Source organism: Falco cherrug, chromosome 11, assembly GCF_023634085.1.
Source record: "Falco cherrug isolate bFalChe1 chromosome 11, bFalChe1.pri, whole genome shotgun sequence".
Classification (NCBI taxonomy): domain Eukaryota; kingdom Metazoa; phylum Chordata; class Aves; order Falconiformes; family Falconidae; genus Falco; species Falco cherrug.
Window position 1 is genome coordinate 26551154 of NC_073707.1, and position 19024 is coordinate 26570177.

Here is a 19024-nt window from a genome sequence, read left to right on the forward strand (position 1 = left end):
AACAATTTACAGTATTATTGAATTATAAAATTATCGTAAAACTCTTAGACATACATCCCCGTAATCAAAAGGTTTTAGTTCTTTTTTTGTTGTTGTTGGGATTTTTGGTTTTGAGATTCATTCTCACTGAAATCTAGTATCCCTAATTTTTTTTACTACTAGATTTCTATTTGATTAACCAACTTAGGTCCCGAGCCCTCAATCCCAATCTTGGTCTGAAAAGATTAATGAATAAACTTTTTGCTATTTGTTCATCTTTTCTGACCTACAATAAAGCACCCAACAATAAATCTATTTAGACAAAAAGCTTTTGAAAATAAGTAATGTATGGAATACATTCCTTTAAGGAGTCTCTGAACTGGGATGACCTAATGAAGAATAAATTTGTCAAGCTCAGTATCAAAAGATAGCTATGAATTTTGAGATTACTTCGTATTGTATAGTTGAATTTCATGATCTCACACTATTTTGAGAGATTCTTTACCTGCTTTACAGCAATCAAAAGAAAAGCATCACCCAGAAGAATAGTGACACAGAACAGAATTCTGAAAATAAATTTTAATCAGCTACAATTCTGGCAGAAAAACTCTTGAGGCTTCAGGTAGGAGTAGAGAGAAGATAAATAAAAATGCTTCACAGTGTTGATGCTTAATTCTTTTCATTAACTTCTATTTAAAAAGAGAACAGAATTTAAAGCAATCACAAAAAGAAAATCCAGAAGTCTTAGTATAAATGTTCACGAATTTTCTTGAACATACACTTCTTTACAATGCCAGTAAGCAGTATCTGCAGAACATCATTATATTTCTATTGTTATGTACAATGAATTCAAATTTGGTAGATACAGTAACACGCGCTGCCACACAATATGCTGGCATCTTTCTGCATTTGTCTTCTTGGATTTGTGTTTAGCATAGTGCAAATACTCAGAAATTATGTGATTGTTTGCATGTCGGTATCATAGTGTATGATGGCACAGCCAGAATGTAAATATGGTGGTACTCCTTTTCTCTGATGGGTAGCAAGCTACGAAGGAGAAACACATATAGCAACATCACAAGGATGTAGCCCAACAGGAAGGTTTGGGTATCCTTTATCTTTTCATGCCCTTCCTCCAACTGAAGACAGGCTTGATTTGCACTAGTGCAGCACTTGGCAGAGAACTTTATTTATTTTGGATGATGACTGTGTAACATGGAAACTAAAGGACTCTTCCAATTATTCCTTTTGTATAATTAATGATTCAAATTTCACATAATCAGAGCTGGCTATAAAACTCAGCATAGTGACCATCTGACACGCGGAACTGTAAAAAATAAATGTTCAAAGTCTTGCAAAATATATTCTTTATGTTATGCTGCAAACCTTTTCAGTAACAGTCACTTCTGGTTATCTGTTCCACTCTCACCTTTTCCAGTAAAGGATGTGGATTTGTTTGCAGTGTACAATAAGGTTTTGCATTGCAGTCATTAAGATGATTCAGTATTAATCAATGACTGTATTTTGTAGGCTAAAAAAGGTTACAAAAGATCAAATGATTCTACCTAAAAAGCATTTTGATTAGAGTAATTTTACTGGCTATAGCAGAATGCTGTGAGTCTTTGTATACCTGGCTCTATTATTCACATAGTGTTTGATATAATGCAAGTTACTTAAACTATTCATGATTTAGGTTTACTATTTTAGAATTTAAAACATATATATATATATATATAAACACCTACTTCACATCAAAAGGCAGTAATAGCTCATAAGAGATGGGATCTTCTGTGTATGTTTACTGATAATTTCTGAAACAATACACCCTTAATTATATAGATTGATCCAGACTAAGAGAAAAATAGGGTTGGATTTAAACATCAGTTGCTAAAGAAACTTAGCAGGCTTTAAGGAAGACCTGGGCATGAATGCTTGCATTATGCTTCCTGTAATTTCAGTTAGAATGCTCAAGCACACTAGTCAGACAAACTGGCCATCTACCCGTCATCTCCAAGTGACCAACACCATACATGTGAGAAGAATGTTAAGAATAGGATGAGCAGACAGTGATTCTTTCTAAGACACTGTTGTGTCCTCCAGTGACTTGAAAGCTACTTAGCCAAGGGGAGGTGGGGGGCAGGCAGGGCTGCCTATGTGTTTAAAATCTTCTGATTGCTATCGTGCTTTTTCTCTCTCCACCCCCCGCCCCCCAGTAAATTTTCAAGTAGCCCTTTTTGACTCATATAAAATTTTAGTATGCATAATATCCTGTGGCTGAAGAGGGAGCCTCCCATCACAAATCCCTATCTCCACTGTTGACTACCTCTGTCTCCACTGTTAAAAACAATTTTTATTTTACTTATTGTTTCCTAGAATCTCAAACAGCTACTTAACCATGTGAACACATTTCCTCATATACTATGACGTCAGCTGGGAACCTTTCAGACAACATTCCCTTGATCTCCCTGTTTACAAATCTGGCAACTGAAATTCCTCAGGGTTCCATTCAATCTATGAAAAATACAGCACCTTTTTCCTTATATACCATACGACAATGGAAGCCTTGTGATCATGCAAGTTGACCTGTGAAATTCTCAGGTCTGTCCTTCTGCCACAGACAGCTAGAAACTGATCTCTAGTGAAATCCTAGATCTTTCCCATCTTTATCTTCTCAGATATAAATCATACAAGTATGAAAAGTGACACAAGCAGAAAAATAAACCATATATCTCTAGGGTTTTTAATTACCAGACTTCCAGGCTATGAGGCTTTCCATTTAACACCAAAGTATATGGTCAGCAGTGATGAAAAACACTTTGTAAATTAAACTCTGCTAGACAGATAGATTTACTTTAAATACTCAACAGATTCATTGAAAAGGAATGATTTGCAACTGGCAGGTAACTTAACAAACAAGAAAGAATATTACAACACAGCAGGACTTTCTTCATTTATGTTTAGGAGTGCTTTAGTTCTACAGCAATCTTCACAATGTTCTAGCAAATATCCTAGTAATAATCTGTGTAAAAAAAAACAAAAACAAAAACAAAAAACCGAAGCTTCAGAAATATATAGCTTCTTTATAAAACTTCACTCAAACTCCTACTAATTGACCATTTTGGGGGAAAAAGTTCATGGGAGCACAGAATTTAAGATTAATGAGGATTAACAATGATGCACCATACTAAACAAAAAGCAAATCTAATTACTAACTTCCACTAACACAAAACTAATAACTAACTTCAATTCTACTGTTTGCTTTGTAGGTACTAAGCATTCGCTATATCTCAGATGTTTCTCTCCATATCCTCCCACTCCCTCTGTCACATTATGTCTCTTGAAAACTGCAAGGCTAAGGATAAAAAGAGGCAATGTGAGAAAACTATATATAAATGTTTAATCGTTACTGATGAATCTGCTGTTCAGCTTTTTGAAACATACTGATGAGAGAATGATGATCATTTTATTCTAACAAATTTTAAGCCAACCAATCATCTGAATTGCTCATTCACCTCTTTTGACAGATAAGTGATGAGTTCTATGTCAGAAGTGAAATCTCTCTCTTAAGCTTCTTCAAATCAACAGGAAGACTGCAAATTCAGCCTTCAGGGGTCTCATATGCATTGCTCTGTTCAGCATTTTCTCTTTAGCTGTTATTATTATTAGTTATACAAGTTTTCTTATCATCAGACCCATCTTTTATCTCTTCCATTAAGGCTGCTACTGAACACTAAAGCACACTATATGCTCTAGCTTATCTATAGTTTCTCATCATTATTTCAAGGCAAAATATATCATAATGCATTATAGAATTATGCAAGGCTTCTTATTATAGACCCTACTTGCTCAATAAACTAAGATTTTTCTACAAATTCCCATGTGGATAACAGTGGTTCATAAGCTTTACATCAAATCAGACACAAGCAGTTGTGTTCACCCACAGTAAGCTAGACATGGATTGGCTCTTACAAGACTGCTAGTTTGGAATATTTTTTTTTCCAGAAATTTTCCACCACACAGAATTCCTGCCTTCTAAGGGAAATAAAACAGACATGCCACACCTGTCACAGAAGCAGAAAAAGCTACAATTTAGGTGATCCTGTCCTGCAGCCTCCACACAAAGCTTTTTGAGAAACAGACAGTGCAGCCTTTTCTCTTTCTAAAATTAGCATCATTTGCCAGCCCAAACTCATGCTTTCCTTCAGGCACTTCAGCTGTTGAAAATTTGTACAATACTAGCAAGCTTCACACATCCTATCTGGAACGGTTAAGCACTTGTTCCTTCCAGTACGACCTCTTCCTGCTTATATAGTCTGTATCTACTGGTTTTGAGGCAAATCAGTTCATCTTTAAAGTACCTCATTAGCTATGCATGGAGAGCAATACCCCTGTCTAAATACAACAGCTTAAGCCATGAAGCGTGAGGTCTTTCTGCCTTTCTTTTTACTCTATATAAATAAAAATGCTAACACAAATAATAAAACTAATCTACCTTTTGTTATTGCTTGTTGTACTGTATTCCTATTCCACAATAACTTTCCAAAAGCAATAAACAAGCGATACAGCACATATGTGATAGTACAATGGTTGCCCTTGAAGTTTGCTTTTACTATTATCGCTGTATTTATCGCAGGACTCAGTGACTAACTTAATTTGCCTCTCCCCTTCCAAGATCACTGCTTCAAATCAATTAATTTAAAAAGACATTATAATAAAACATGCCATTTATTCTACATTTTTTTCTGCTGAAAGATAGACTAGCACAAAACAAAAATGAGGACAGAGTTATTGTTTAGACAAACATCTCATCTCCAGCATTATCTGGAAGGTGCTCATTGAAACACCATGCAGCATCTTTGCTGGAAGACTGTATTCTCACTTCCCCCGCACCCATCAGCAGTCAAGCAGTAATCTGTATGACTTTACTAATGACATTATCTTCAAAGAGATTCTCTGACTGCATTCTTTCCTTACATATAGTTCTATTCAAGGTACTTTGTTCTCGTCATGATGACTGTTTTCCTGGTGAAACTTGGAGGAAAAGGTGCCTGAAAGTTCAGTCAACAATATATTGCTTATTCCATAGCATATACAAATTAAGGAAAACAGAAAGACATGTCACTGTTTAGAATTAAAGTATTATTATGCCGGAGGTAGAAAAAAAGACACAAAATAACTTCAATACCACTACTGCTCCCTTAACATCAAAAATCACATTCTTAGTAGTACAAGGCCTAACAAACCATACTGCAGAAAAATCTCCCTAGTGATGGTATCTAGATAGAAGTTTTTTAAAGTGAATATTAAGAATTAGAGCTTAATGCTTTATACTAAGAGTCTTTTTTTTTTTTTTTTTTAAACCAAACCTTCCATCTATCAGATTTTGGAAGCATAATTTTTAGATTGTTCAAAGCCCTTTCTAGAAATCAGCTAAGCAAAACATATTTGCCATCAGATAAACCTATTATGTATATGGTTATAGAAAATGGATTTGGAGTCGTTGAGGAACACTTCATAGCTAGAAGAAAAGATCATTTGAAAAGGATTACCTGTTGCTGGCAGCTGGAGGGGTATACAACTATCTTTTTGGGCAGTGTCCTCAGGTAAGGAAACGAGTTTTTTGGCAAGCACTGCAGAAATTGGTTGTACTAACAGTGTTGTGAGGTTTAGTCGATTTTGTCTGTAGCTTCCATCTTAAAAGACAGAAAGAAAAGAGCAATTTAGTAAATGAAAATTTGTCTTCTGCATAAACCAACCAACCAAACAAAAAAGTAAATATCTACAATACATCTTAGAACAATTGATTTAGACAAGCAGCCATTATTTTTACTTCCCTTACTGAAAAAAACAAAACATTAAAACAACCCTCTTCAAGAACACGTGCCACAAAATCACATGTACATCTTACAGTATTTGGGGAATAGTTCCAAAGGAAAGAAACTGTCAAAGAGTCCAAGCGGATATTAGATTGTATGTGACTTAAACACAACAAAGTAAATTGGTGCGTAGTTAAAGGAATCAATGAAAAATAGAATTACCGATCAGCAATAACTTTCAAATTCAAGTAAGAACTGAACGCACCCTTTCAGGGAAGAGCAGGCATTTAAATTGTCTGAAATCATACATAACTATCTGTCTGCACTGAACGATGCTACTACTGATGAGGCTGTTCATTTTGCTAGGGACACCAACATGTTTAAATTCTACAGAAGCTGTATTACTTAGCAATAAAACTGTTCAAGGGGCGAGCATCATACAAACAAGATTTCATGAGAACTTTGACCAGAAACACACCACTAAGGATGCATGTTGACGATACACTGGCAATTAGATGTGTTTCCTTGCATATACCAAAAAGCCGGAAAATTTTAATATATCACTTCCTCTTTTAAAGAATACAATTTGATCATTGCATTGACTCAAAGTGGGTTCAAGGCACCTAAGGTGACTGATTTATTTTATATTACAAATATATGTATTTATTTATATAAAAAATATATTTTTACAAGGTGACTATAATTTGTTCTGTGATGGACAGTTGAAGGCTCAGCTGAAGGAGGTCTGGAATAAGAGTGTACTAAACAGACAGACATGTCTTATTTATCAGAATACTTTACTCACAATTTTAACATCTTAAGAAGTCACAGCACAAACCTCACAGAATCAGCAGATTAATGCATATTTTTAAATCTCTCCTTAACTGAAAACATCCTGAATTTCCATACGCGTGACTGTCCAACATTTACGTGTGGGACGTTTTTTGATGAGATAATGGGATATTTTGGGAGACCAACTAGAAAAAAAAAAAAAAAAAAAAAAAAAAAAAAAAGGCAAACTCTGCACATGGAAATGCTCTAAAGCACTTCAGGACAAAACAGTCAACTTTTTCTCAACTATTTCAGATGGCCTAATAAAGGCATCACCTCTTCCCATGGGAAGCAATAATACTTTTGCAGATGACAAGCCCACCATGGAAAACGAGGAGGAGGTTCATAGCACATGGCAGAAACATCTCCAGAACAACCTGCAAAACTCTAAAAACCTTGCAATATACCTGCCCACACAGCATCTTTTCCAAACTTCCAACTAGAGATTCAGAATACAAGGCCTCTCCGTGAGACCTATATGAAACAAATACCACATTTTCTGCTGACATGGAGTTCTTCACAATCAGAAGGCACCCTTTACATTCTGTGTGACTACAGTTACAAAGGGAAGAAGCTATCAGAAATCAGCTGCACACATTCTACAAATTGTTTCTTATAAAATTACTATTAGGAGCATCGTTACTGAGCCACAATGTAAAAAAAACCCCACACATGCTCCTTTTTTTTTTTTTTTTCTTTCGTCTTAATATTTGTGCTCAAAGCTCCTGAGACTTCTCGCAGTATGTTCTTAATCATAATAGAAAAATTGACCAAGGCTATAACATTTAATTATGGAAGGGGGAAAAAAAAGAAAAAAAACAAAAAGAAGAGTTGTTCAGCTCTAATACGCAGTGGAACTTTATCAATGTTTCCTTTGAAAGAATCAGACAAATTACAGAATCAGACAATTAAAAATTATTAAGTGGAAAGGTGTAACTGGTTCAAACATAGTAATTTAGAAAAAACCTTCTGCCTTATCAAAGTTGGGCGGGGCTGAAAATATCCCTGAAAGCTGTTACTTCAGTAAATTGATGGTAAAATCAGTTTACTCAAGCTTTGAGTGTTTCTGGAATCAAAAAGCATCCTAAAATGTCCATCAGAGATCTGTAACTGAGACATTATTTTCTGTCTATTGTTTGTCAAACTGGATTACAGGAGCAATGAAGCTCAAAATGTTGCAAATGAAAATCATCTCTCCTTTCTCCATTTACCCACAATTTGAGCTTCACACCTGAGTAAACTGTGAAAGATACGCTTCTGAGAACAATCTACAGGAGAAAATCTCCCATGTTTAGAAATGAATAATTTCACAATATAAGATGGAATTTGAAGTATGGAACAACACACCACCACCACCACCCACCACCACTGGAAAAAAAAAAAAAAATCTAGAAAAGGAGACTCGAGTTATCTGGAAAAAAAAAACCCAACACTTTCTGATAGGAGGAATTCATAAGGACTTGCCTAGGCAAGTGGTAAAAGCTCTACAACGGAAATATTTTTGAAGAAAAAGTTAAACAAGCATCTGTCAGGAATGTCATAGATATGGTTGATCCCCTCCCTGAGGGAGGGTGCTAGATTAGATGACCTCTTGACATCTTTTCCAGGCCTGATTTCGATATGATTCTCAACTGAACTTCCTAAATTATTTACAAAAAAACCCCAGTATTGGAATCAGTAATAAAAAAATGCTTTAAGAAAAAAATAAAGTGTTTCTTTCCCTCTGCCAACCCTTTATTAGTTGCTATGAGAGTACTTTTTTAGGAGACTGAGGAAAGCCATCTGCATCATGATCAGGATTCAAAAGCAAAAGATTCAAGACCAATCTCCCCAGTAAAACACAGTGCACATTGAAAAATCTGGAGGTTTCCAGGGCTACTGGTTAAAGCACAATTATTCAGTGCTTAAATACTCATGGGCTTGATGCTGTCCAACTGCAAAACAGTGCAGTGCAACTTCACAACGAAACCAAGGTATAGAAAGAACTTTGCGAGATTCTTGCTTGCTCCATCCCTGCTTGGATGCCAAACTCCTTGGAGCCCATAGTGCTTTAAGGATCTGTGAGCACAACAAATGCCTTAAGAATAATTTAAGTTTGACATTTTACTTGTAATGAAATTTAGTTTTATAGCATGGAAATCTTCCAAGAAACAGAATTGCTTCGTCTATGCAAGTCTAACAATCTAACCGTGCCAGACCTAAAACCACTATTAATTTAAGAAAGACTCTAGAGAACATAATGGAACGCAGGAAGAAACAAGTGCTAATTAATTATTAAGTTAATTTTAGGAGCACAAAAAGAGGCAATCTTTAGAAAGCTTCTGCATAGAAAGTGATGACCACATTTCTATTTTTGCAGCGCCTGTGTTTTGTGCTTTCTTTTTCAATGCATGCACAAACCTTGAGCATCAGTTTCCACACTGCTCAGTTGGGGATGCACACTTGTAACCTAGCACTTCATAGCATTTTATCACTTAACTTACTGGTATTGGCAAGACGTCCTGAGATTTCTGAAAAATTTTTAATGGGATAACTTAAAGTAATACTTGTGTACCATATGCCACTCAATTCTTGATTGAAGTACAATTTTATTGATGTTTCAATGACTTTTGTCAAGGCTGAAAAGTCTGAGGCACATGAAACAGAAGAGAGTCACAATGTCATACATCTCTAGTCAAAATAATATTGCTTTACCAACAGCTTATTCAGTATTGTGCAACAAAGCTTTTATATATTTTTCTTTACAAAGTCTGTGCTATAAGAATCAACTTTCTGTTCATTTTATTTAAATTCCAGATTCAGAGAAAGATTGGACAGAATAATGTGTTTCATTGTTATCTGTTTATTAAAGCCATCCTCTTCCAGGATCTGACAAAACAAAAAGTTAATAGATAAAACTGTCTAAAATATTTACTGATGAAATTCATTAAAATAATTCTTTATATGACCTAAAATACTATTTTAATGATGTCCCCCTCAAAATATGGGAAAAGAGTAGAGTCTGACTGAACAGTGAACCATAATTGTACATACCTAAATCTTTGACTTTCTGCTGCATTAATAATAGAGCAGTATTAGTTTTGAAATATCTGAAGTAAATGGCTCATTAATTTTTCACCTTAAGCCTAATAGAAATTTGACAAACAGTTTTATGCTGAGAACAGACACTCCAAACAGGACTTCACAGCACACAATGAGAATAAATTAGAGCATGAAAAACAAAATGAAGTGCATTTGGTCAAACAAGATGGTTCTGTCATTCAACTGCCTGAAGTGAAGAGTTAGTTCAATGCATTTCTGTGAAAGAGGGATTCTTCCATTTATACATTTCCAGCATATATTCCAAACTCTCTTTTATCAGCACTTGATCTTGTATTAACCATGACAAAACCAAAACGTTTAAACTGACACATCACAGACATTTTATTATTTACGCTTTGAACTTCCATACAACTTGCCCTCCAACTTTGTTGATACACTCAATAGTTGTTAGGCTTCCACTGGTTCTCATGAAGCTAGTCACAATGATTTCTTTATACTTCCCTGCAAAAGCAGTTTATCTATGATTTTCCTGACTTAGATCTAATCACATACCCAGACTGAAAGGGACTGTGCAGTGCCTATTACAGGGAGACTCCGCCAGCTGGTTGGTGGCTTTAGGTACTAAAACCACATCACTACTGTTAATCATAGTAATTCTGCTACACAGCAGCTATTTTGTAACATCTTCAGCTACAGCTGCTCACAATACTATGAGCAGCATTTTTAAGACAGACTGGACTTTTCCTACTCAAAACTCAGCCTTCAATTAAGCCTTCACACTACCAATTAATACTGCTAGACAAGGTTTGCACTGTCACGTTGGTGCATTATACATCAAGACTTTGTTTTTTTTTTGTTGCTGCTGGTTTTGCACATTGCTCTTCCAATGCTTTTCCTAAGACAAATCTTATTGACTTCCTATATAATATTCAATGCCATTATTGGTGTGAGCATAGTCATACCCATATGAAATGGCATGATTTTGTTCAAGCAGATGCTTAGAATACAGATCCTGTCTAACCTCTTTTAAACCTCAGCAATGTCACTGACATATTTTTTTCCTTCCTAAATTTTCTCTTTGAACATGGGAAGAAAAACAAACTGATCCCAGCTGTTACTTCTTGTTGTAAATGGATACGGTGAGTCCAGAGAACAGGGGATACAGGAGCTGATCCAGAAAATCTGATACTGTTCTCCATCTTATGAACAAGAAATTCTGGGAAAGCCCTGCATCTGCTCAGTGTTTGCACTCTGAAACTTAGATACATGTTTTTCTGCTTACAAAGTCAAATGGGAGCTCTTCTTCCGTCTCACTATAGCAAAGAAAATGGTGCTGATCACCCTCCAAGTGCTTAAAATAGAAGTCAGAAGGAATTTTATTAATGGGAAGAAGACAACCATAGCTTCAGACTTGCAGAGTATCTTAAGAGGTATAAGCTAAAAATATCAGTAAGGGTAAGAAAAATAAAATAAAAAAAAAAAAAACAGAGAAGTGTTACTCATGAGAAGAGCAGAACCTGGAGCAGATGCCTATGGAATAGAAGTTCTAACGAGTTTCCTGATGTCTTTATTCAGTTCTCTATGAATTATCCACTAGAATTACAGTGTGGAACATACATCAATTTTGAAGTGCTTTGCTTCACTAGACACTGGTAGTAATAGGGAGGAAGAGAAAAACATTCGCTTCTCTTTTGTAAAAAAATGGAACTTTGAAATTCTGCAACTGGGATTTTAACAGCAGCCCTCACTAAGGACTTTAAAAACAGTTTTACAGGCAATGAAGCATGAGACAATGAACTGTTCTGTCAATTACAACAGCATTGTGGCAGCTTGCATTTCAGGATGCATGACTGACAAATGGACAAGGGATGCTTAGAACTACGTACTGATTTGAGATATGGGGGAGAAAGATGGCTGTGCCTATAAGAGGTTTACACAAATTTACAGAAAGTACAGAACTTTAAAGGGTATGAGGATCACCTAGAAGGAAAATCAGTTACTGAGAGTACTCAGAAAGTATTTGAAAAATATTTTCAAATATTTCTTTGCATTGATGATGGATAAAAAGACCTCTTTAAAAACACTTAAAAAAAAAAATATCGACATTCTCATGACACCAAGAGTTATCAAAAAAAGTTTAGAAGAAGAACAAAAATATTAAGCCACCTGTGACAAACTCCCAAGAGTTAAGATCATACATTCATTGATACATACAAGAATACATAACATTACCCAGATGTTATGCTTTACAAAGTATATCCACTGTATTATGTTTACATCATATTTTATCAGCGGAGTGGGTGCAAATCTAGGCATAGACTACCCAAGACTGTTTCTTTACACAGATTTCTGTTGTCCTTAAAAATAAACCTAGAATAACTATAGCTGATATGTTAAGAAAATATACCTCTACAACCCACTACCATTTTTTCCCCTCCCTCTCAAGAAAATGTGCTTAACCAATAGGAAAGAGAAAAAAAATGTCCCTCCCCTGTCCTTTAGTGGAAATCACCCTTGTCTTAATGCCTACTTAATGTACTTTAAACACATTCAGTCTTATTCCTTTTTAATATAAACAGAATAAAAAGCAACACATTAATTTTGTAAAAGCAAAAATGCTTTGACACTCGTGACGCAGAAACATCTCATTAATCCTGCTCTTCCCTTCTAAAAATATTTAATAACATGGCAAGAACAATGAAAAAAAACAAAATAAAAACCCCCAAACCACACCAATTGATGTGGAAGCTTTTCCTTTTTACGCATCCTACAATTGTGTAACCACTAAGCCATGAAAGAAAAGAGCAGAAAATATTACAAATAGCTACAATATATTCTTACATTTAGTAACAATCAAATGTAGCATGGGTGAAAGGACAAGGTAATTCTCAGTTCTTCCTGTGTTAGCAAATGCTGGTCTCACTACTGAACTAACAGAAACTCTCCACTGACAGACAGCAATTTGGGCCATGTGGCATAGAAACTATGATCCATCCTTTTGACGGTGATGGTAGATATTTAAAAGGATTGACAGAAGTTGTATAGGTTAGAAGACCGAAAATGAATTGCCCTCAATACTTTAAAAATAAGCTCATTTAAAAAAATCCCAATAATCATAACCTTCAGTTTCTGCACAATTTGTTCTTTGCATGCATACTGAATTAAAACCGGTGCCTTCAAAACTTTGCTTTTTAATTTTGGATCCTCTCTTAGGTATTATTGATACCAAAACAGCTGCTTAGCATCTTCTACCTTCATTAAATTTAAGAACATAGGTACACCATAAGAGGCTGTGTGTGGAAATAATCAGTGCTAAAAACATTGCAAACACTCAAGAACATAAGCCAGGCAAAAACCTGACCAGAAACTGCTGCAATCATATTATGAGTTTTAAATTAGATAGTAAGTATCATAAAGTGCTGCCAAACTAAATACTGTAATTGTAACTTAAACTTTAAATCTTTGCACCAAATTAGTGATTCAACCTAACATGATAAAATAATTCTACCACAAATTTATTTTTAACTGATATTCAGTATTTTCCTAAACCACTGAGGTAACAATTAAATGGAATTCAGCAAAACTGCTTGAAGTGATTGCTCTGATGTTCAGAATTACTGCATAATTCAAAATATTAAGTATCAGATATATATTTGGGTTTTGGTTTTTAATCTTTCTCTTAGAGTAAAACTACTTCATGAATCCTATAGCTGCAAGCCTACATTCGAAATAAACCTATCTGTTGCTCCCAGAAAATATATCTCCCAGACTATTAGCTATATGAAGGTTTTGATCTGGAGGGAAGCACGTATGTAGACATGTGTGGATGAGGGAACATAAATCAAATTGATGTACTAAGCTTGACACAGGTGGCTTTTAAAACTGAAATATTATAGAATATGTTGAATTCAAGTGCCAAAGACATTATAGAATTTGTTATCAGTTTCATTGAAAAAAATAAAATACTTTGGTCTGCATCTGAGAGCTATATATCTTGGGACAAGTACAGCCCTAACTCAAGTTTACTGTCTTGACTGTGGCTGTTCTATGAATGAATTTGGCTTGCTCTGTTGAAATGGACACAGAAAACATCATTGGACCCCACATTCTGCTACTGTAAGGTTGGATCATTCCCGTTAATATTTTCTGAAAGGAAGAATTTTGAAAACATTAAAATTATGTAAGAGTAAGGAACTATGTAAGTGCCATGAAACCTATTCCATGCTTTGTATTTTATAATATAGTTAATGGACAATCATTAGTCTTGAACATAAGCACTTTACATTTGCTTCCATGATGTTTTTTACCTCCAAGGTAAGTAAATGTCGTTTCTTTTAAAAAAGAAAGTTACAATACTCAGATTTTATAACTGCCTTTTCCAGTGTGCAGTGCCATATTCCAGTTGGACCTTATGCAGTTTCTGATACTGGTTTCTTTTTCCTGTCTGGTAGCAGCCCTCGGTGAGACAAACGGCAATGATGACAATGCAGCAGCTCTTGTATTCTGAGTGGGTAAGCAGCTTTTCCGTGGTTTATGGCTATTATAGTACTTGGCTGGTTAGTCTCCCTCCCATGCTTTTTGAAAAAGATGCAAGGATGAGAATAGGGAATAACTGGAATCGGTCAGTTTATGTTTGCCCTGCAGAACCAAACATTTCTTTCTCTCCTGGCAAAAGGATCCATGTAGCCACCAAGCATGGGTATCCAGCTCAACAGTGGGAGAATTAAGTTACCCTAGCAGATAAGGCCCAACACACCACCTGTACGAATTGTTGCCCGTTAACCACTTCAGGAAATAATCAACTTCTGGCACATTCAAAAGTTAATGGGTTGGTCTTATAGCTTGTTCCCTCATGAAATAAACCTAAGTTTTGTACACCAGTGATGGCCACTATAGAAGAAACAAACAACAAACATGACAATAAGACAGTGAAACATACTTCCTTCCCTTCAGTGCTGATGAAGACTAGAAATAGCAAAATAACTGTCTTGCTTTAGGTGAAATATGTTTGCAGCAGCCAGAATATACATCAGGTTACATATGCCATCACTGTTCTTGTTACAAACAAGCATGGAGTCCTGTTTACTCACAATAATAAGATTTATTGTTATTAAAAATAATAAAAGGCCTTAAAACACTCTACAAGGAATGGAATGGAAATAGAAAATCTCTAAGAAAACATTGAATGTGACAGGTTTAGGATACCAATTATTTTGTTTATAGCATGTAGTGAATACCGCTATGACTCAGAAACACGTGCTGTCTGTATATATTTGGTGGGCAACACAAAATAAAATTGCATATGTTTTGTGGTACACTATGCTTTTCTTACAATTATATCTCTCTCTGATTTATTCTTCCATATTTGTTTGAAAAAAGTTACATTTTGGCTTCAGTTTGATTACATATGGGGTCATCCAATGGTTTCAAGTCTCTCCCATGTCCCACAGCTTGTTACTTACTCCTGTCCTCACACTGCAGTGCCATTAATTGTGCCAGCACGATTGTTTCAGTGGCCATACTATGAACCAGATAAGCAAACTTTCTTGAAGTTCTTTAGAACTAGATCAGTTCAACAACCCATATCACAGCAATGCTCTTAACAGATAAACCAGCAGAGTAGGAGGTAAGCTGGGACAAGGAGGTAGATGTCATGGCAGGAATTCCTCCAATGCTCCCAAAGCCTTGTATTATCAAACCATAATTACAGAGGATACTCTTGTCCTCTAATACACAAAGTGACTATTCCTTGGCACAGAATGACACTTAAATAAGCACACAAATTAAAAAGCTACTTACAGTTGTTTGTTTGTTTAAAAAAAAAAAACAAACAACAAAACAGAAAAAAAAACCTTCAAAATTTCCATTTCCTCTAAGGTTCTTATTTTTCACAAAAACGGCTTACATATTGATTTGTAAGGGAGCATAACCTCACCTTAAATTTTAAAAATCAGAAACTGATAATACAATCCTTATATAGGAAAAAACCTCAACCAGTTCCTTCTGTGTTTGGATATGGTTTATAAAATAATTATATGATAAATCTATCATAATAATGAAATAGTTAAGTAATAACCGATCAAAAATAAGGTATTAATGAAAGGTCAGATCCTAATGGACGGATGCCTCCATACACACAACTATGTAATCAGAATGAAAAGCAACAAGAATCCCCTTGTCAGCACAAGGACTATTTTAAATACTGAATTACAGCACATATATTGAATCAGCATTCTCTAGACGTTTTTGGTTCATTCCTGCAAAGGTTATAGCAAACCAGCAGTACATCTTCACTGTCTGCCCATATGTCAAAAATGCTGGTTTACACATGCTCTGTTGACATAGACCTCAGCAATGATTACTGTTCAGTTTGGGCTCTAGAGCATTTCCAACCACATGCCAAAACCTCTCTGGGCAACCTCTTTCAGTGCTTGACCACCCTCACCATTAGAATACCTTTCTTTATGCTTAAGCCAAATTTGTATTTCACCTGTGTGTAAAGTCGGGTGAATGGTCGGTTTAAGTTATAAATATGACCTGTTTGTTTAATAAAGTGAGCATGGCATGTAGCCATATTGGTGTGATTGTCGTGATTTGGCCGACTCTCCACGGGGGACCCTCTTCACTGATACAGCCCAGGCTGCTGTTGGTCACCTGTGCTGCCAGGCCACATTGCTGGCTCGTCCTCACACTGTCTACTAGGACCCACAGGTCATTTTCTGTCAAGGTGTGCTCCAGCCAGACATCCTACACTGGTGTGTAGGTTTATGTCTCCCCTGTGCAAGACACTGCCTTTCCCTTTCTTGAACTTAATGAGATTTCTGGCAGCCCATTCGTCCAGGTTATTGAGGTCCCTCTGAACGGCAGCACAGCGATCTGGTGTGCTGAGCTGCATGCAGAACAGCAGTCCTGAAGCCTCAAATGATTGTGTTGCCTCTTCTGAATTTCAGATAAAACAAGCAAGTAGTGTTTTGAAATGTTTGCTAATCAGTAACAGCAGACCCTAACTCCATCCACAGCAAATGGAATAGGTAGATATAGGGATACATTGATAATGGCATACTCTGGACTATTAAACCTTAAACTATCAGGGACGCAGCTGTCTGAAACAAGTGTCTTCCCAAAATAATGCAAAGTGTTGCAGTCAGAAGCACTTACTTTATCCATCTAAAGCAGCAATACAATTTCTAACTCGTAACTTAGACCTCACACATAAGAATGGATGGATTTACAAAAAACTCTTCTGTATCTAAACTCACAACATTTTGGGAATTAGAGAGAACCAGGGAGTCAGATACAAACTGGTTTGTTGGCTTTTTTCCTTACAAAAGAATTAATTGGTGAATACTGGTGCCCAGCTAAGTCTCCTGTAACACTGTAATAAGCATCCCTGACATGCTATAACATTGTTGAAACTTTTTTTAGGCATTACAGGTTAATTTAAGAAAACAGTTTAAAAACAAGAAAGCCTCTAAAAATTCTGTCTAAAAATGATATAAAATGCATACATCTCCTCTGTAAGGAAGTTGCAGTGTTGATTTGACTAGTATGATCTTAACGCCAAAAAATTTTCTAACAAGATAAATCTACTAATAATCAACGTCTACTAATTCAAAATATATTAATACCATTTAACTTTGTTTTAGTGGAGCATGCCATTGGAAATTCAGTGGTCCTTGTTTTCAAGTTAAATTCTGACAATATGTATCAAAGGCATACAAGCAGTTAAAAATAAATCTCTGGTTGCGTCTTGTTCTAAAGGGCCTGCACCCATTTCAAAAGAAGTATGCTTCAATACAGAGAAGAAAAATCAGTGTTTTTAAAAAGCCAGATTTCAATGAAAGTGTTCCAAGTTCTGAGTTCATTTTTAATTTATTAATCCTTCACCTACAAAATCAGATATAATAGATACATTTAGTCAGGTACCAGTAATAATTTAATTACAATTATGGAAGAAAAAAAAAATATCCTGGCAAGTCAAGCTCAAAGTTTCATTTTCTAGAATGAAGATATAGGAGAACCGGCTAAATGCTAGAGCTCAGAGTTGCCATCAGTGGCGCGGAGCCTGGCTGGAGGCCTGTAGCTAGTGGTGTTCCTCAGGGGTTGGTGCTGGGTCCAGTCCTGTTCAAGTTACCCACCAATGACCTGGGCGTGGGGACAGCGTACCCTCAGCAAGTTAGCTGTTGATACAAAAGCGGCAGGAGCAGCTGATACACCAGAAGGCTGTACGGCCATTCAGTGAGGCCTGGACAAGCTGAAGAATTGGACGGAAGGGAACCTAATGAGGTTCAGTAAAGGCGAGTGTACGGTCCTGCACCCAGGGAGGTACCGGCCCATGCACCAGCAGAGGCTGGGGCTGACCTGCTGGAAGGCAGCTCTGTGGAGAAGAACCTGGGAGTGCTGCTGGGCAGCAAGTTGCCATGGCCAACAGTGAGCCCGGGTGGCCAAAAAGGCCAATGGGATCCTGGGGGGCACTAGGAGAAGCATGGCCAGCAGGTCAGGGGAGGTGATCCTCCCCCTCTGCTGCCCTGATGAGGCCACATCTGGAGCGTTGTGTTCAAGAGAGACAGGGAACTACTGGGGAGGGTCCAGCATAGGGCTGTGAAGATGATGAGGGGACTGAAGGATCTCCTTATGAGGAAGGGCTGAGAGAGCTGGGGCTGTTTAGCCTGGAGAAGATTGAGAGGGGATCTTAGCAATGTCTACAAATACCTTAAGGGTGAGTGTCAAGAGGATGGGGCCAGGCTCTTTTCAGTGGTGCCCAGTGACAGGACAAGGGGCAACAGGCACAAATTGAAACACAAGAAGTTCCATCTGAATATGAGGAAAAACTTCTTTACCTTGAGAGTGACTGAGCACTGGAGCAGGCTGCCCAGAGAGGCTGTGCAGTCTCCTCTGGAGACATTCAAAACTTGCCTAGACATGACTCTTTGCAACCTGCTCCAGATTAATCTGCTTTAGCAGGGGTCCAGACTAGATGATCTCCAGAGGTCCCTTCTAATCCTGACCATTCTGTGATTTTGTGTCTGAAGATCCTTAATTAGTCCTGTTTATAGTACAGAGTGGAGAATCATAGAATCATTTAGGTTGGAAAAGACCTTTAAGATCATCAAATCCAACCATTAACCCAGGACTGATGTAACTGTAGAAAAGGAGCTATGCTCTGAAAATCCTAAAATTCTGAATCTATGGAACACCTTGTAACATGTAATGGTTCATTTTTGGAATTGCAGAGCACAGACAAATAAACTATAATCTATTTGCAGTGCTCCTCAGAGATATAAACACTGGTATTTAATTTACTTAATAACTTGCCTATGTATTTGCAATGTTTTATTACGTTCATGCTGACTACT

At 36.5% G+C, this 19024-nt stretch overlaps 1 protein-coding gene across 6 annotated transcripts in view; it reads right to left on the reverse strand.

Annotated features, from left to right (window-relative positions):
* Positions 1 to 19024, reverse strand: part of NAALADL2 (N-acetylated alpha-linked acidic dipeptidase like 2) — a 504203-nt gene that overhangs the window by 134696 nt on the left and 350483 nt on the right. For all 6 annotated transcript variants that reach the window (XM_055723677.1, XM_055723680.1, XM_055723679.1 and 3 more), the window contains one exon: positions 5529 to 5672. In XM_055723677.1, coding sequence (XP_055579652.1) covers positions 5529 to 5672 — 144 coding nt within the window. The remainder of the gene's footprint in view (positions 1 to 5528; positions 5673 to 19024) is intronic.